The 20,014-nt window shown below is 38.9% G+C and overlaps 1 protein-coding gene across 33 annotated transcripts in view; it reads left to right on the forward strand.

Annotated features, from left to right (window-relative positions):
• RBFOX1 (RNA binding fox-1 homolog 1) overlaps positions 1-20,014 on the forward strand; it is a 795,203-nt gene that overhangs the window by 532,862 nt on the left and 242,327 nt on the right. For 4 of the 33 annotated variants that reach the window (XM_071570932.1, XM_071570927.1, XM_071570944.1 and 1 more), the window contains exon 1: positions 1,316-1,625. The exons of 26 other annotated variants lie outside the window; for them this stretch is intronic. In XM_071570932.1, the coding sequence (XP_071427033.1) occupies positions 1,482-1,625 (144 nt within the window). In that variant the 5' untranslated portion in view covers positions 1,316-1,481. Of the gene's footprint in view, positions 1-1,315; positions 1,626-20,014 lie in introns of those variants that run through there. 3 more of the 33 variants (XM_071570954.1, XM_071570953.1, XM_071570941.1) reach the window with 2 other exon arrangements.

The raw sequence follows: 20,014 nt of genomic DNA on the forward strand, positions 1-20,014 counted from the left end.
GTTGTTAATGTTAAACTCTTGGGCTAAGATGTGTTTTTGTGGGAATTAGATATCCTATAAAATAGGTGATTTTAAAATCTTCTGCAGAGTCCCTTTAAAAGGAACCCTTTCAAAACCTCAGGTGGTGCTTTGAGGTTTGACCTTCTTTCCTGAAAAATTAATATTTAATTCATTTGTCAAATTCTAATTAAAAATAGTAGTATCTTGTGTTATACTGGAGTTGTATCTAAGATTAAAAAAAAAGACCTGTAATATAGGACCTCAAGGACAAGCTGTAATATAAATTATTTGATTTGCAGGTCACATCCTACTTTATTACATAAAGACTAACTAGATCTACTAATGAATAATTATTACTCCATAAAATAAAGGAAGGGGGGGGGGGAAAAGCTGGCAAGAGTGGAATACTAATTTGAGACACCATTCTCAAAGTGAAAAGTAAACATGAAATTCTGAAAATTGCAAATGTAATTTTTCCATGTAACCTGATAGGGCAGTCCTTGATAATAGATTGACTAGCTGTCAAATAAATTTGTAATTTTAGATGAGATGGGCTTTAGACCAATTTTAAGATCCAGTCTTTATCCAAGCCTGCTCCCCTCCCCCCAGTGAAGTAGACACAGTGTGCCATAGAATTTTGTTTCATTCCCAGTATTTCTGCTGCAGTGGTTACACAGCTCCTGCACAGTTTCGCTGTAATGCTTTTATAGGCTTCTCTGGGAAACTAGATAGTGAATGAAATGTAGGTATAAAATTAATTTGTATTTTTAAAAACCTCGTTTGCTGATAGCACTGTATATTTACCGTAATCCTCTTGACCAGCCAAAATTCTATCCCTTTCCTACTTTGGGCTTCACACTTTTGTTCTTAGAAGGGGAAAGCCCTTTTCGTGTCAGGTGTGAGTCCTGGGAGGGGGACGGGGGGGAAGTGTGTGAGTGTGTATGTGTGCGTGCAGAATCCTAACAGGCGCTCCTTCAGTCCCAGCTGGGCAGTGACACTAATTGCCCAGCCCTCGTGGATGCCTGTGATGCAGCGCGCTCACTTTCTCGCCTTCCCCATCCTCTCCAGGGATTTTTAAAATGCAGTATTTGAATTTTGGTGAGTGGTAAAGACCCTGCCCTAGGACCCATTTGACAAATGAGAAGCTGTGCAGCATCAGCACCAGCCGACTGAGCCTCACTGAGTCTCTCTCTCTCTCTCTCCCCTAGTCAGCAGCTACTGTTGTGAGACAAGCTTCAGCTCCCTCTGTCATTGAGGAAGTTCCATTTGCTCATCAATAGGCTGCAGGCTGTGTCTTCTTTTTTTCCTCCCTGTTAAAAATTCCTAGTTTAAATCTACCAAGTTGCCTTAGCTGACGAATGAATGTAGGGGTTTAGCGCTGGGGAGAGAAAGGCAGGCGAGAAACACCGTTTCTTATTTAAATAATCAGAAGAAGGAGAAAAAAAAAAAAGGTAGTGACAAGATAGGGCAAACGTGCTTGCATGCAAGCCCCCTCACTTGTTCTACGTAGACTCCAGAGCAACACCATGCAGCATCCCCTTACGGGTGCAACCTGCGTGGCACTGCCGAATGTGGGCATGTGTCCCCAGCTCTCCTGTGCCTTGACTTTTATGTACTTACAGCAGGTAAGTTTGCTTAACTTTTCCCTTTCCTGTCGTGCCTGCTTTGGCAGCGTCGTTGGGGGGATTTGTAAGCGGGGAGATATTTTCTCAGTGAATAGACGGTATAAATGTCTCCCACTGTGGGGAGCGAATGTTGTGCCTGCACTTAAGAATGTGAGAGTGAGTAGCAAAGATGTTTTAACAGAGCATCGAGCCTTTGCATATATTTGGGGGGGTTTGGTGTGTTTTGTTGTTTGGGGTTCTTTTTTAAATTTGTTTTTATTTTTTGCAACGTCTCTATTGATGCTGTTTATAGATATTTAACACGGTACTTTGCCTGCGTTTCTCGTGGATACTGTAGCAGAGTTTCAGCCATAAAGGACTGCTCTTTATTCACTTGCAGGCATAAATTATACTTCTAATGTAAATGTGCCCAATGGCAATTTTGTTTAAGCCTTCTTTGAAGCCAGGAATTTTAAGTCTGTGTTAAAACATGCTGCTGATAAAAACCAAGCTGATGTTTAGTTCAGAGGAAGAAAAGAAAAAGACAAATTATTTATAAAGCTGTATCTGTGCAGAATTAATACTTCTGTCACTGAAGTATATTGTACTGGGTTTAAAAAAATTGTATGGGTACCAGCAAAGCAGTACCAATGTCTAGTTCATTTTTAATTATTTATTTTTTTAAATTTCATTTCATTTTTGCTTATGGGGTCTGTAAGTATTACTCCCTCCTGTCCCTCCCTAAATTATTTAATATTTGATACCTTCTCTTTTCTGTAATGTGAAATAACTGATTAATAACACATTATTTTTAAACTAGTATTTTGGAATCGTCTTTGTGTTCTACTTCTCTATTTTATAACTGAGTCCACCATTACAGAGCCATCTAGTAAGTGTGTGGAGCCAAGACAGAAATATGTTATCATGCAAAAATGACTAATGCTGTTTATTCTGTTACTTCTGTTGAAACTTGAGGAGAAAAAAATTCTTCTGCCTACTGTAACAAATAGGGATGTTTCTTCAACTTCCCCTACAACAGTTTATGTGCATATTGACTTCCTTGAAACAATCTCTAACTTTATTTCTGTATTTACAAATGCCTGAAAGATGTTTTACGGTATTTCTCTTTTTTCCTAAAGGTTAGATAAAATAGATTTATAGCTTATTTTTATTTCAGTACATTTGTTTTCTATTACTGCTGAAAGAACAAAACTCCAATATTTTCAGGTTATAAACCCTTCTGTAGCTATTTTTTTCTCATTTAGTGTAGTATAAACCATTTCTGACTTAGAGCATGGGAGTGCATAATAAAAGGTTCTTGCATACACCCTGGATTATACATATATGTGGGAGGGTTTCGTATGTCTGCAATTAAAGTTTGCACCAGATAAATATGATGTATTTAAATTGAAATATTTTGCATGTAATAAGTAAAATGTGCGTTCTTGGTAGTTCTGGATATGTTTTGGAAATGACATTTATGGATCTGCCTTAATGATCCAGTGTGTGACTTGTGCACTTCGTGGTTATGTACAAAATGTACTCCTGTCTTTTGTTGGGTTTGTTCTTTCGAGTTTGTCAAACAGCAATTTGTATGTTCAAGATAGAGCTTTTGAAAGGGAAAACTGGGAATTAAGGTGAGAGGTCAACATGGCCACACAAGGAGCAGCTAAAGGATGCCCCAGGGCTGGCGTTGGGCGCTGGAATAACCTTCCTCGGTGAGCTATTGCAGTGTCATTATGCAAACACATCTCCAGCGTGGCACTGCTTTAAGGTGTAAGAAACTGTATAATGAATACTTTAAAAGAGGGAATTCAATTGCATCTCCTCCATTCGAGAGAAAGATGAGAAGTGATTGCTAATGCACTTTACAAAGCGCTATATCTAGCGGATAATTTTTAACTCTTTAAGTGGATTAACTGCCACTCTGAAAGTATTTTTTTAAAGTGTTTGCTTTCTCATCTCCCTAATCCTATTGTCAGTTTAGAATCATTCTGCCTTTATTAATCACGATTATATAATTGCTTAAAAAGTCTTCTCAATTTGTGCTGAAAATCGTGGCAGGTTCAAAATTCTGTGCTTGTTGCTTCCTTTGCTTGCTGGGTTTGGATTTTAGTTATTCTGAATTCCTAGAGAGTCAGATGATCATCTTCTTAATTCAGATATAATCTATTATGTTATGTATTGGGTTAAGTATTTCTCTAGGAACAGTGTTACTGTATCTCAGAATTATTCAGGCAGATAGGACTGAGTGGGCATTACCTGCAAAGCCAATGGAACCGTGGTTCTGCTTTTAAACAGTAAAGGACAAGAAGTGCTTGTTTTGTTGTTTTTTGTTTCTTTTTTTTAAATAATAAACTTTTACCATGACAATCTACTTGGAGTATTTTTTCTATTTTTTCCATAGCTGATAATTTTTAGCAAAACCACAGAAATGCCTATTTTGTACGTTCAGTGCAAATATCCCAATTTCAGTGAAACTGTGAGTGTTTTTCTCACTCTATCAAGTTGTCTATCGATCTTAAATACAGGTAACCTAAAAGCTCTATGTGGCAACCCAATAACTAGTGAATCCCCCCTGCCTGTGGAACCTGTTACCAGCAGAATATAGACGTTGTGTGAAGCTATGGAGTATTTTTTTCTCTAAAGATTGCACTTCAGATATGTCTGCTCACTTGCACCTCAACTAAAATGAACTCAGACATGAGTATCACAACTGAGCTCTCTCTCAGCTGTTAAACTTTATCACCTATTTCGAATGTATGCAAAGAATTATTTTTGTGTGTATCTGCTAAATCCAGCAGTATTCTGTCATGTGTAAGTTTTATAATTGGATATATCTTTCCTGAAACACTACAAAAAGCATTACATTCCTCTCAAGATGGGCAAGCCAGTCTTTCTGTCAGTAAATATTTATTTCTACTCAGAGCCACGAGGATGGTGGCTTTCTGGGGAGCTGTATTAGTCATTTAGGAAAATCTGTGTTTTGGTAGTCATTGAAAATTGACCATTATTTACTTAGGAAACTCACATTGCTTGGTCAGTTTGTTCAGTGTGAACGGATAAATTGTTTTCCACAGTGTACCACAGGAGTGCTCTACTACTTTTTCCAGGGTTAGAAACTTTAGGATTTGCTCTGATACCTTCTAGTTTACGCACGTATATAGAGTTTTGCGAGCTAATTGTGGAACTGATTTTCTTTTTTTAAACATACAGAAGGCTTTATGTAAAATATTTTGAGTTTAACTCTTGGAAATAAAGTTGAAAATAAAGAACGGAGGCCTAGGTCATGTTACAGATTACTGTCAGTGAGGTACTCTCTTGGAAGAGCCAGCAAATACTGAAGAATTCCTCTGAGTTAGTTAAGCTATTCTGAAATTATTTGGATATTGTCTTTATCATATGCTTCTAACTACAGAAATCCAGAGTGAGTTTCCCAACAGCATTAAAACCAAAAGGACTGTAGTGGTGGCAGCAATGAACAGAAGGGGAATGTATGGCTTTGAGTTGCAAGTTTTCACTGCGTCATGATAAGGACAGGGCAAAGTGGGAGCAGTGGAGGGGTGTTTGGGTTTGAATTGTGTCCAGTGTCAATATTTAAAGAGACAGGAAAAGGGAATTTGGATTTGTAGTGCACCCTGGCACATGGTAAGATTTTTGGGGGTTTAGAAACAGCTGAATGCATCTTTTTTTTTTCTCTTTTCTCCCTTAATATGGCACAGCAATGCAAAAAAACCAGTTTCTGACTGCAAACTGACATCAAATGCTGGCGGGAAGGAATTTTTGCAGCAAAATGGTGACCTCTTGTAAATTGGGATTTAGCTGATCCCAGTGGGGGCTTAGTTCTGTTGATTGGTGTTCTCCTATGAGATGTGTTTTCCTGGACAGGGTTAGTGAGTTGGTATTTTCTGAGTAAAGTAACAAAATGAACTGTTGTTTTGAAGCATCCCATAATATTCCATGTCATAGTTGTACGGTGCTGCTGTCATTATTTTAAAATTGGTATTTTTTTTTTCTGGTTAATGATGATAGATGTGCTTGGTTTTAAATAGTGAAGTTGTTTGTACAAAGGGTAATTCCTCTTAAATGGAGCAATTGCTCATAGTGGACATTCACAGATCGAAAACAATTGAACTGAAACTTCAATATCAACCTTTTCTGTCTTTAACAAAGTAGTTCATGGTACAGCTCTCATATCAATGATGAAAAGAATCCACCATGAAAACAAAGCAAAAACCAACAAACCCTCCATCTCTAGCCCAGCTATTCCATTACTGCTTACATGGTAAATTAGTGTAATTTTATTTGGGCCTTAAGCATTAGGACTATGGAGAGAAGCTGAATTCCCCGCTCAGTTACTTATGTCATGCTTCTGGAGCTGATGATTTATAGGAGTCTGAAAGACTTTTTATCACACTCTTTCTTCATGGCTTAATTCAACGTTGATTTATTTGGTAGCATTTTCAATTGATGCAGCCAATAGTGTCAATAATGGAATAAGGATTAGAACAGATTATTTTTGTGCTAAAACTGTGGAAAGAATTGAAATGGATGAACAATCCGAACAATTCCTGGATACAGTGTAACTTTTTGATTGAGCCCAAGCACATCAATTGCTGAATGCCACCATTGCAGTTACAGTTCTAAATATCTAGTTTTTGCATTTATTGTTTCAGGAGCCTTCAGAGGTTCGGGGATGTTAGTTGGATTTAATAAGTGATGTTTTATGATGCCGTTTAATCATGGGAACACTGCCTTTCTTTGCCTTGTCCGTTTATAGCACTCATTCACTCTGTAGCTCTCCTGTAAAATCAGTTAATCTGACTTGAGCTCGTGAAAATTTTAAGCATCTCTTGAAGTCTTTGCACAATTTTGTTCCTCTGTCTGCTATTTCGTGGCAATTTTCCTGTGAGAACACACAACCTCTGCTTATGGCTGCGTGAGTGCAAAGAAGTCCATGGTGCTAATGCTCACTCACCATCTGTTTCTCTTACAGCTGGGCCCTGAATAATTGTCCAGTAGCTGCTGGACTGAGGGTAGGCAATCTTTGCAGGGCTTTCTGATTCATTTAACCAGCTTTGCTGCCCCAAGAGAAACACAGTGCTTGTTTATTCATATGTGGAGGGGAAAAGCCTGTACTGTGTCAGAGAAATTACAGTGCCCTGTTAAAACAGAAAAGGAACTCCTATGCTACAAACAATATCCTGTGGATGCATTTGTACCTAAGGGGGCAGTGTGGCACTCTTAGGGAATTTTAGGATATGAATGAGACAGATCTCAAAAGGTGGGAGTGTAGTTGTTGCATCCAGAAGTACTGTTAATGAGGCTTAGGGAATGATGTCTTGATGTGCTGTTTGTCCGAATTAGGATAAATAAGATCGTTTGGTATTCGCCAATAAACTTCCACGCTGATTTGGAGACTTCACCTGTGATTCAAGAGCCATTTGCATGTTTACGTATTTTTTGTCTCACAAGAGCTGCTTTGTTGTTTTGCAGAGGCTAATGAGAAGTGGCTTAGAGATCAAGTGCTGTAGCAGTTCTCATTCTGAACAAGAGCTAGTTTGGGGCATTTAACTCCAGCGTTGTCAAACAAGGTCAGTCTCTTACAAAAGCCAGAGGAGGTGCTTTAGTTAAGGACTCCCCTCTTTATAAAGTAGAAGGGGGGAGGTGGGGGAACCCAACAGAAAAAAAATAGAAAACCAACCCCAAACACAATAACCCCCTCAAGGAATCAGAAGAACCAGTTAAGAAGGTTACTTGCGGCTTTGGAATATAAAGAGCAAGAGCAGTTGCAAAGGAGCGTCCATGTGGCAGAAGCAGGTGAATATTTTTGGCTTACAATAATGGTTTGTATAACTGGGCTCTTTGAACATTTTAAAACGCTTGAGGTGAAAAGTGATGGCTGGATTATCTGTTGAGAACTATTCCTAAGTTGGCCCTATTTGTTGATATTTGCTAAATATGTACATGGGTGGTTATTTTCTGGAAAAAGTATGTGGTGTGGTCTTTCATACCAAGGAAAGTGTGTGGTGGGGGTTATGTAACAGGGGTTTTTCTCAGGGCATCCAGTAGATATTCCAGTTTGTATAGATTTTTTTTTTTTTTGGACCATAGACATGCAATTCTAGAGTCTGAAGTTTTTTTTGGTTTTCAGTGTATGTGTTTCTGAGCTGGTAAATAAATACTATGATCATATTAACACGAATTCTGCTTAAAATATTTTTGAGGCATTTAATAGGCAGCATAAATGAAAGGGATAAAAATGGTGACACTAGAATTTATCACCTTGCTTTATAGAGTTAGTCTAATGTTAGTGGAAAGGAGAAGTCAACACCCTCTAAGAATCCTTCAAGCTTTCCTGCCTTTTAAAGGTGTGTGTGCGATTGATTTATCAGTTTTCAAGTGTGATGTGTAGTGCAAGAGCTCTCCTGAGAACCTGCTGTCATTTCTCTGCCCGCGTTGCTCATTCCCCTCTGAGTCGCCTGGTGCAGCGCCATTGACTTCTTTCACATTTTGCTTCCCCTCCTACTCTGTCAGTGCAGCAGCCCAGGGAATTTAATTAGAAAAAATAGCATATCTAATGTCTGTGCTATCCTGAGCAGTTGTAGTTGGGCCTTTGGTCTTTTGCACTGTTGCAGGCTCCAGCTGTGGAGAGATCTCGCAGTGTTTTGATCCTGCTCCTTCTCGTTGTGTCGAGCACAGGCAGAATCAAAATTAGATACTCTAGTAAGAACTGAAGCGTTCAGTGAATTATTTTTTTTTTTGTTCACAGTGAGTCACTGATTTTTACTTTTTCCTCCAGATATGGAAAGTAAGTGTGTGGTACTTCAGAACTGAAATACTTCAGGTGTTCAGATGCTCGTGAATAAGAATGCAAGTGCTTTCATCTTAGACCATTTTTAAAGTTACCTTTTAACCCTTTACATTAAAATGCACCATAAATTGCTGCCTTTCCTAGCTATAACATCCTGAATATGATTTTTTTTGTAACTGTGCAGAAATTTTAAATTTTGTACTATCATCTCATATATGTTTGTGGCTTCTGTATATACTTATAATATGCCTTGCCTCAATTCCTTACTGACTTCCACGACCTATTATTATTATTATTATTATTATTATTATTATTATTATTATGTAATTTTGAAGACTTTGGGTTTGCTTCTCATAGCCTCTTCTTTTATAGTTATCTTCATTATTTCTCCTGTGGACAGTAACTCTTCTATGCATTAAATAGTTAATTACGGGTGTTGATGATAGACATGCAGCTTAAGTCACAGACAAGGAAAGATAAGTTTTAAAATATAAGCTTATGGTTTCATAATAGCACTATCTTTCATTAGGTGGTGTAAAATTAAAGTATTTCTTTGGAATGTTTCGGTTAGCATTATAATGGGAGGCAAAAAAACTGTTAAAAGTTCTCCCTGAGAGCAAAATACTGTCCAAACAGAGTTAGTGTGAAAATTTGGGGGTGAGGAGAAGTTAGGCAGCCCATGGATTCAATGAGTGTCTCCTTATTTCTTGAGCTTTTTCCCTTGTCATGTGTTAGTCCTCTCTCTGGGATGTTACATGGCTGCATGGCTCAATTAATGCTCTGTGGCAGGAGGAGGAAAAAATGTCTCTGTCTTGTCAGAAGCAAAGTTATTTACTTTCAAAAGCTGACAGAATAGCACTGCAGGGGCTTCATTTATTTCTGTTCAGAATGTCATTATTGTGTAATGCAGAGGGACTTCTGCATGCATTGCAGGCTTCTTCTGGTAATCTTTAGTCTGCTGGATGGCTGCATAAGTGTAAAATGGCCCACTGGAATGTCTCCCTGTTCTGACTTCAGCTCGTTCACTTTTGCAAAACTGAATTCCAAGTGTCTTATATATTTCCTGCTTAGATGGTGATGAATTTGTTTGGCCATGGTGCTGCTGGTTCTTTGGGAATGGTGCTCTGGCTGAGCTGAAACCCGGATCGTATCCTTGGTTACCTGCCTAACCTGTGCCATTTGCCCTGGTGGGAAGCATATGGCTTGAGACTGCCTTTTCAGCATTACCCTGCCTGTCACACTCTTTAGTTTGCACAGGTCTAGCCTCGAAAGGAACAGTTTAGTGCAGAATGTTTTATAAAGGTGGCTTGCTATTTCATTTCAAAGTTTGGCAAAGCATTCGACTTTGTTGTTGTATTGCACGTACTTCAGAGGCAAGAAAAATGGCTTTGATGTTCCCTCTCCGAGTTCAGTGTGTGTTGCTGCAGAAATACAGAAGTGTTCAGAAACTACAATTCCAAGAGTTCTGACTTTTTTTTCTTTTATTTCCCATTGCTAGCATCTCTTCCAGCTTCACTTAGAATTCCAGGCTTGGCATGTGCACATGGAATTGCCTGTTGCTCTGTGGAAAGCTTTTTGACACATCTGAAGTAAAAACACTGAAACAGCAAAACTTCAGGAGTTCCTCATGCCCAGAGATTGCCCTTCTTGATGCTTGCTCTTAAAAATAAATAAATAAATGCTCCAATGGAAAATTACTTCATTTGGAGTCACCCTTTTAGTGATAGTAGATTTATTATTTTTTTGAGAGTAATCCCCCTTTCAGTAGATTTTTTTTCAATTTCTTTTTCACTTTAGAGTGATAAACTAGAGATTATGAAAATGCCAAATTTATTTCTTAGTTGTAAATTTATTTGGACACAACCTGTCTTTAAATGAAGTGAAAAGGCTTCAGCTTCTAAATGGGCTTGCTTGCTGCTTTGCTGCTTTTCTCCTTCTTTTCATTTGTAGACATAAAATCCAATAAATTTCTATTGCAGTTGCTGGGTTTGGGGGAGAAGGAGGAGAGGAAAAGTACAAAGCTGTTGGGAAGCGTCAAAGGCGGAGGATGATGAAGTGCATTTCCCAGCAGCCAATTCCAAAGCCCAACTCCCTGTAGTGCAGGAAGGCTTTCCAGCTCACCCAGGAAATGCAGCCATTGCACGGCACAGTATTAATGATTTATACCCCCCACCCCAGCGCTTTTGTTCACTGCCACAGCCAGGCTGTGCTAATAAAGGAATTACAGGCAAGAGGGGCCCGGCATGCTGAGTTGTTGTGCTCAGTGCAGTGCATGCTGCCTTCATAAATCAAAGGAATTTAGTGCTTTACAACCTTTCAGAGCTGCTGAGGGTGGTTGTTTTTTCTTTTTTTTTTTTTAATCTGATTCACCTAGGAATATTTTCATTTCTTTTCTATAAAGAATGAATGAACTAGTGGATGAGATCTATCTCAGCTGTTTTAGGGTTGATTGGTTTGCTTCACAGTGGCATTATACTTCCATTTGTTTTCCATTTGGATTTATGCTTTATGGTGTTGTCTATGGAAAGAGACTAGCCTGGTTTTATTAACATAAAGAGATGCAGATCACATTATAGTCAGTCTTGTTTCATAGAAAGAAATAAATGAAATATAAAGGCAAAATATGTTTGCAGTAAGCAAAGCAATTTTGTATTCTTTATATAAAATAATAACACTAGGGCACCATAATTTTAAAATCCAGATAATTTTTTATTAGCAAAAATACGCTTCCACATTCTTTTGCATGACATGTGAGTGATAATTTTGAAGTTGCTTTTTTGTTTGGAAACTTTTTTTCTGGCAGGAACTGCAGGATTGGTTAGTTTAACTTTGTATTCATTCATATAATTATTCTTTTTAAATAGTGGATCAGTATTGGTGTTACGAAGGAAAATACATATCTAGATTTGATTGTCAAAATGAAGGTAAAGAAGGATGGTTTAAAAAAAAAACCTCTCAACTTTTGGTGTGAGTTAAGAGTATGAAATAGTGTTATGGGACATGCTCCTGGAAAGTAAACACTGGGTTTGATAGTTGTGGAATCTAATTTGTGCTTTCCATTACTGCTTCACAAGAGGGTTGGGAAGGGGAGTAGAAAATGATTGCAGGGAATGTTTTGCATTTAAAGGGAGCCTGGATTTCCAGGAGACTCTTAATTGTATTACACAGCAGGCACAGTGTTTTTACTCTCTTTGGGTCATTCAGAATCATAGATTCATGTAGCTTTTGCTTACACAAAATGTGAGTGTCCTGACCTGGCTTTGTCACAGTAGAAAATGTGGTTCCCTCTGAGCTTTATGGAAGTCAACAATGTTCAGTGTTGCAGAAGTTACAGCTACTTAATAGAGAGGAATTTTTTGTAGTTTTTGTGGTCTGGAGGCAGATAAATACCTTCCATTCCCTTTTCCTCGCTGGTTTAAATATCCCAGATTAATATAAGACAGGTGCCCAGTAAATGAGGTTTATGTTTATAGAGCACCACTGCTGTATTTGTTTGTCCTCTGTTATTTGGGTGCGTGAGTGTTTCATTGTATTTAATTATGTCTGTGAGGCACAAGACAACAGTCAACATCTGCTCTATTGTTTCCTTGGTTTACAGATAGCTTTGATGGGTTATTAAACAATCTATTTTTCAAACAGCAAACAGGGAAATAAGCTGCACCCATATTATGTAATTTTGTAAAGGTACTTTATGTAATTAGTTGTCTAGTGTTTGCACACTAATCTTTTATTTTGGTTAAATGTGTGCTATTCCATCAAAAAATGTGATGGTCCTTGGTAGTCCTTATTTAATAGTGAATTGCTAGTTTCTATATGGGTTGAGTTGATTTTGCTGCTATTAAATTGGTTTTGCCAAACATTTTATTTTGAAATAAGGCGTTGGAGTTGTGATGCTGATATAAAAATTAAAAATGTGTATTAACTTTCATTTATAACAGAAACAGCTACTGACAAACTGTTACTATAGAAATATCATTAGTTGACTTGAATTATTTTTTGACTAAAAGTTTATACTGTTACCAGAACATCAGTTGAAGAAGGCAAGGCTCAAACTTTGACTCTCTCAGATCTTCCTGAGGACAGAACAACCCTCGGTACTCCCCGGACAGGAGAAGTTACACTGTCTGAGGAGGGAGATGACTCAGTAGAACTTGACTCATACAAATGGATTTCCTGATGGAAAAGGGCCTGTTTATGATCTGATTTTAATTTTTGTTTTGACGTACCTGTCAACTGTTTTAAGCTTCTTTATGTAACACTGATATCCACTACACCCTATCTGGATGCATTAAGGTAAATCACTGGAAGATTGCAACTACCCAGCATGTGATTGTTTTTTGCCTCAAAACATAATGTAGAAGAAAATGTTCCAGACACAAATGATGAACGAATCCTAAAATTAGGCTTTCTGTAGCTTTTATCATTGCAGAAAGTCACCTATTAAAAATGGTTGAGAACATGAGTCTGGAATATTTTCACAGCTCCCAAGCTGCCTCCTGTTCTGGAGCTACAGCTGTGTTTGTTTCTTACAGTTGGACTTTGGAGGCCTTTCAAAGGTTGGTAATGTAATGAGGTTGCCTTATGCACTCAGCTTTTCCATTGGAATACACTTGTTTGAAATCCTTGAAACAAGAACTCTGCTCTAGTGAGATCCCACCTGCAGTGCTGCCCCCAGCACAGGCAGGACATCACCCTGTGGCAGAGAGTCCAGAGGAGGTCACCAAGATGATCAGGGGGATGGAGCAGCTCTGCTGGGAGGACAGGCTGGGAGAGTTGGGATTGTTCAGCCTAGAGAAGAGAAGGCTCCAGGGTGACCTAATTATGGCCTTTCAGAACCTGAAGGGGCAGACAGGAGGGATGGACAGAGACTTTTTATGAGGACAGGGGAAAATAGTTTTAAACTGACAGACAGTATTTTTTGATTAGATATTAGCAAGAAATTTTTTACTGTGAGGATTGTGAGGCCCTGGCACAGGTTGCCCAGAGCAGCTGTGGCTGCCCCATCCCTGCAAGTGTCCAGGGCCAGCTTGGATGGAGCTCTGAGCAATCTGTTTTAGTGGAAGGTGGCCCTGCCCACAGCAGGCGGTGGGAACAAGGTGATCCTTGAGGTCCCTTCCAAATCAAATCATTCTCTGGTTCTAAGAACTGAACTATCCATTGTACTTAAAGCATTTAATTCAAAGGAAAAAAATTATAATAATTATATGGAAAAGTATGTGTTATTAACAGGTAGCACTGGTGTTCCAGAGGCTTGAAAATGTTGTTTTGCAAAATGGCAGTAATATTTTCAGCATAGAATGAGAATTCTTCACTTTTTTTTTTTGTTAAAGGACTTGCTAGAAATAGTACTCTCTCTCTCACCTACCTATGTGCATCAGCAGCAAAAGATGCAGCACAAAACAGGGACTTGCAGTACGTTTCTTCCAGTGTCAGTAAATGCTCCTCAGTAGATTTGGAGAGTTACACTTGAAGTTTTGAATTGCCTCAAACATGACAGAAGTTCCTGGTTTGGTTTCCATTTACATACAGTTTCCTAAGGAATGAAGGAATGCCACGGTAATGCTGTTTGGAGAGAACTTTATTTTCAAGGTGTTACCAGAAACCCACTCTGGAGGAGGGAGGAACTATGGTTTTCTTTTTTTTTTCCTTTTTTTGTAATTCCTGTTACTAAGTTGTTTGGTAGGGTGTGTCTCTTAAGAACTGCTGGTTATAAACAGTGTCTGTGTACAACCAAATCAACTAGGCAGGTGTCCTGCAATGCATGCCTGGAAATGGAGCATTCCTGGGATTTTTCTGGCATTCAGAGATGGATTTTAATGGGCAAGAAAGGCAGGATTAGAATTTCTGCTGGGGTAGATCAGTTTATTGACTGCCACTAAGGATATTATTCCAGGCTTTGCAGTGAAATTAATGCACTGTACAGTGAATGTGCATTTTCTGTCATCGTATTCGGGTGTATTTTGCTCAAGAATAGTTTTAAGTGTTCATTTGCACTAAAATTGTGCAAGTAGCATGTGCCTATTTCCAGAAGAAAATGAACTTTGAAACTGCTTTCTGAAAACTAAAGGAAAGCAATTTTCAGATAGCTGAAGGAAGCTGAATTAGAGCAGGCAGCATCTGATCTGTGATTGTGGTGGGCACTGGTTATTGGCAGAGCTTCACAAGGACTCAGGGCTGTGGAGCACAAAACATTTCACTGTTTTCTTCAAACGACTTTAAAGGGCTAATTAGGGCTGAAGAGTTGAGGATAAGAAGTCAGGAAATTTAGCTCTCTTACCATAAAGTTCAAATAGATCAGTGGACAACAAAAGTTGTTAGGGTATGGTACTAGATCCCACAAGCACACAAGAAAGGAGGCTGTGAAGGAGACCTGTCAACTGGGGAAAGGGGGGAAATGAGGTAATTATAAAAAAACTTTCAAAAAAACTTCTATAACAATTCACCTGTCCCAGTTGACTCATTAGTTATCCTGAAATCTGACAGTTCTGTAGAAGCAGCTATGTATTGCTCTTCTGTCAGTGCAATACCACAGAGGTGTTCCAATAACAGCATTTATAATCCAGATGTGCAGAAGTTAGATCTGTTTTATGAACTTTTGGTGCAGTTCATGTTTGCTGAGCAACTCAAAACTGGTAGGGGAATATTACATTTCTTGGTTTAATTTGTTCCTGGTGTTCAGTAATATGTATTTTGGTGTTTTACTTCTTTACTTAACAGTATCAGTTTCATTTCTTCTGGTTAGGGACAAATCACTATTGAAAAAACGTTGACAAAAAGTGAGATGCTCTCAGTCAGAGTTTGAGCTCAGTTCCTTGTGTCTGGTCCTCTTATGTTGCATTGCAGGAGAATTGGCAACATCTGAGGTCTTAGAAGGGGCAACTTACACTTTATCTTGTTTCTTGCAGCAATAAAATCTTATTAATATCCAGCTAATTATTATACACTAGAGTACTGATTTCAATAAAAATATAAATAATCCTCTCCTATTGTCCTTCTCTGTGCAAATTTGCACCAGTTCTTTGGTGGTGCTCCAAGGGCACTGACAAAGGTTGATTAAAACCTAAATGACAGTGAGATTAAAAAGGCCATCCTTTCATTATTCCCTTCTGATATCTAAGGAAATTCACCAAAAGTGAAGAAGTTGATATGTGGATGAAGGGAAAGGCTTTTACCATCTGGCATTGCTATAACAGGGTTATGTTTTTCTGATCTCAGGTGCTTTTTGTCCTCTTCTGCTGTTCTGATCAGTAGCATGATCCCTGTAGGTTTGCATTGTCCTGAGCAAGCTGTGAGAGATAACCATAAAATCAAGTGTTCACATGAATTCAGTATCCACTGTGGTTGCTGAAGAATATTTAGGATTGGAAAGTATAATGAATAAGTACAATATTTTTAAAGGGTCTTAGGTGAGGGGAGGAAAGAAAACACATCATGTGATTCTTTCATGTTAGATCTATTTACTGCTATGAGAAAGTTTTTTTCAAGCTTAATCTGGGCAATTTTGTTATTTCAAATTATTTCTTCTGTCTCCTAATGGGTTACATTAGCTCTTTACACAGAGGTGCCTGCAGAGAGTGCCAGAGCAATTCCACTGGGATTGACCCAGCTTGGGTCACAGAAGCTCAGAGTATGGGCAGAAGAGATGTGGCCCATGGCAGGAAAAGGCTCCTGTGCTGTGTGAGCTTTGCCTGGATGGGCCATGCACAGCAGCTGCCTCTGAGGCACCACACTGAGTTTAGGAGTGCTGGTTGAATTGCTGAATGTAGGATTAAGTGTTTCTCCAAACACTTACATTAGGAAGCATCTATAAGACTGAATTGACTTCAGACATTGAGTAGCAATGAAGTTGAAAAAGCTTTCTTAACTTTGTGGTATTCAGATTTGGAGGCAAATTTCACATCAACTAATGCTTTCAGCCAAATCCTGCCTGCCTTAGATGTTCCTTGCTTGTAGCTCTTGGCTAAACTTCAGTACTTAAACTATTGCCAGTGTCTTGAATAGGTTTGAATTATGGCTTGCATTACATCTAATGCCTTCAAGTCTTGATATTTTATCTCTGGGAAATACGACACTTGTCAGCTGCACACAGAAATTCCCTGATCCCTCTAAAGACCTGTAGGGTCTTTATTATTTTGGAGTTTGAATGGGTTGTTTCTCCAAGGCACCCTGCTCGCTTAGGATCTCTACCCTCTGCTGGTTTCTGCAATCAAACCATTGCACTTGGCATGGCAGGGTGCTGGGATGATGTATTTATACAGGCAGGAGGCAGGGTTTAATACCAGCTCATGAGTCACTACACAGTCCTATTAATATCAGCTTCACTCGGGGGAATAAGTAGCTGTTACTTGTCAGCAAATCCTGAGTGTATTAAGGGGGTGAAGTTGTATTGAAAGATCCTCACAGTGATACTCTGCTGTTCCCAAGAGAAGCAAATGAAAACTGTACTTTGATGAATAATGAATGTGCTAATTGGGGTCAAGAAGAAGTCATAGCTTCCTGTGATACCAGAGTTGGAGTAGCCTGACTATAGAAATAAAGAGAAGTCAGTTTGACCAGATTTGGCAATAAAAGTATGTGATTATCTGTTATCTCTATCATCTCCACTCAATTAAAGCCTGATCCATGGTAGTGATAGGCAAGTGGTTTATCTCTTGTTGTATTCCTGATATCCATTTTTATGCATGTTGGTGCCAATAAGAATGTGGCCATGAACTCTTACTGAGACTGGTTGAGTGCTCATGTATTGGCAAAACTCCTGTGTGGAATGGATGATGGTCTCTCATGGCATTGCTTGGGTGCATCACTAGGATTCATTGAGAGTGGGTATTGATTAGAGTCAGTCTGTTACTGATTTGCAAGGCAAAAGATATTTGTTGTTACTGGTCTGTATTTGCAAATGAAAGTACCCTAAGGGGAAGATTAGAGCCTGCTCTTAACTGTTTGCAAAATACATGCAAAAATAGAGATTTCTTGGTCATCTTCTACCCAGCGTGGAAAAGAGAAGCATAAATGAAAGAGATTAAGGAAGATGTATCAAAGTAGCATTCTAATACATATTTTATGAAACACATATATATGGATAGCGCCTGACACTTTATTAAATAAAGATGTATGTGAAACTGCTTATCATTTGTGAAACTGGAGGATGTGCATAATTTTCAGTAGTTTCTCTCTGTAACTGTGATATCAAACAAGGGTGAGATCCTCAAAGTGTTCTGTTTCATACAGAATTTTCTAAGCTGCTTAACTTCTCATAGATTGGAGGCTAATCTCCACTGTTCTAGAAAATGCAGATAATCTCAAGAGCAGAGTAGTGAAAGATATCTGAAGGAGCCTGGAGATGGGAGAGAGTTTGTTCTTCATGAGATCAACAGGGAAAATACAACTGATTTGGTACCTTGTCCAGCTGGTTAGAATTATGGAATAAAAGCCAGTATGGACCTCTGCAAGAGAAGGAAAACAAGGCAGTGCACTAAGGCATAAAAAGCAAAGTAAAGAACTTTCTAGCACAAGTTCAGTGGTTTTTTTGTGAATAAGTAGTAAAATCTGCTTGTCCAAATCAGCTCGTAGTGCTTACAGCAATAATGTTTCTCTAGTTTTACAGCTGACTTTTCTGAGTGATCCAGGACAGTAGGAGGCACACAGAGAAACTTTCTTCACAAATAGGAATTGTATAGGCCCATGTGGCTGCCCTAAAAATGGCTTGCATCACCATGTGTGTTGCACCACTTTAGAATATTTTCTGTGTGACATCTTGCAGTCTAATGCCATCCTTCTTCATAGTGCAGTGCACAGAACGTTAAATAACTAAAGTTTCCAGACTCGTCCTGCTTTAGTTTGGACACAAATTCTGGCAAAGGAATCTGGTTGTGATTTAGAATCTTGCTGTTTGGTGTGATAGTACAGCTGAGTGAAAAGGCCCCCACAGCTATTTGTTTGGTTTTCCAGAGAGTGGTTGTTCCCAGATTGTTGTCCACTTTCGTGCCATTGTATGTAGGGATGATGGCAGGTCCTTCCATTTCTGCAGCAGCCAAAGGGAAGTCCAGCCCCAGAGCATCCCTTAACTCCAGCTTTAACCTGCTTCCCCCTCTGTAGCATACATCTCTCCCCTGTGTAAGTGAATGTGGGTGGTGACTCACTGAAGGGTAAATCACTCTCTCTGCTGTCAGGAGACAAGTACATATCTCTAAAAATCTAGTCTGAAAGAACTGAAGGTTTTCAAGGATGTAGAAGAGGGCAAGCCTTTCCTTCTGGAGTTCCTGAAAAAGTGAGGCTAAGTAGGTGTACACCTTTTAAGAGTGTGTGTGTCCTTTTATATTGCTGTTGTAGATGGTGATCTCCTGTAGCAGACACAGTTTTCTTCAAAAGGAATTTACAGTCTAAGACGGATACAAATGTTGAGTTGACCTGCAGAAGAACAAGAATTGGTCATCGTACCACTTGCATCAGTTCATTCCCCAGTCAACGTTTTGGTGAGGGGTTCTGGCAGGAGGAGGATTTATGGGCTGAAAGAGAACATTCATGGGTGTTTATAAGAAGTTTTATGTGATAGCAGGAAATTTCAGGAGAAAGATGGATGCCATCTGGAGTTTGGGTAGGAGTGTGATGTTCAAGGCAAAAGGAAGAATATGACTTGTTCAGGGGTTGGCGGTGGTAGCTTGGGTGAGAACTGGCTGAAGTGAGCCCGTGGAGGTGAGGACAACTACTGTATAGTTCCTGAGGTGGCCAAAGGATGTGTTCTGGGGCAATGCAAGGAGGGAAAGGAGAAGTGATCTTTGTGGGACCATTCCAAAAGGAATGCCAACTCAACATGCCATTCTTTAGCCACTGAGATACTAGAGCAGTGCACAGTGCTGACAACAAAAAAGAAAGTTGAGAGTTAGTTAAACCAGAGAAAAAAGCTGTGTGCTTGGAGAACAACATTTGCTGAAATACTGTGCTTCAAATGTGGGAAGACTAATTGGCCTACAAGGTAAAAGCCTTGATTTTTTCTGGAGCCATGAATAGTTGCCCAAATAGGTTTCTGAAGTTTAGTGTGAGGTCATTCTGTCTGAAGCTCTCATAGTCAGCAGGACTGTAATTTATCTTTATTTAGCTTTGAAATCTCAAAAATTGCCATCATTGTATATTTAGAAGAAAATTGTAATAGTTGAACTTCAGAGGAACTGAGATGTTGCTGGTTTCTGATTAAAAACTAGCAGCAGGTCAGGATGAACCTAGCTAATTGTTTCACTATGCTCCTAAGAGCTAAGGTAATTGTTCCATCTAATATATTTTTAAAGAGAAACTTAGTTCAGACAAAAAATGTGTTAATTCCAAATATGCTGTTCTACAGACATGAAAAAGATGGTTTCTGCAAGTTGTAAACAGGTTCTATATTCTTATATACCTCTATCTTTATATACTGTAGTCTGTTCACTAGTATAAACTGAGATGCTTTATAAAGTCAGGCAACTCTGGCATCATCTGTCATGCTTGTATCAGTGTGAGATGAGTAGATATCTCTGGTTTGTCTGTGTGATATTTTCTACTTTAAAAGTCACTAAAACATGCTGCATTTTGGTTCTGCTGTGATCTATGACAGGAGTTGGCTGGG

This window comes from Pithys albifrons, chromosome 16 (assembly GCF_047495875.1).
Source record: "Pithys albifrons albifrons isolate INPA30051 chromosome 16, PitAlb_v1, whole genome shotgun sequence".
NCBI lineage: Eukaryota > Metazoa > Chordata > Aves > Passeriformes > Thamnophilidae > Pithys > Pithys albifrons.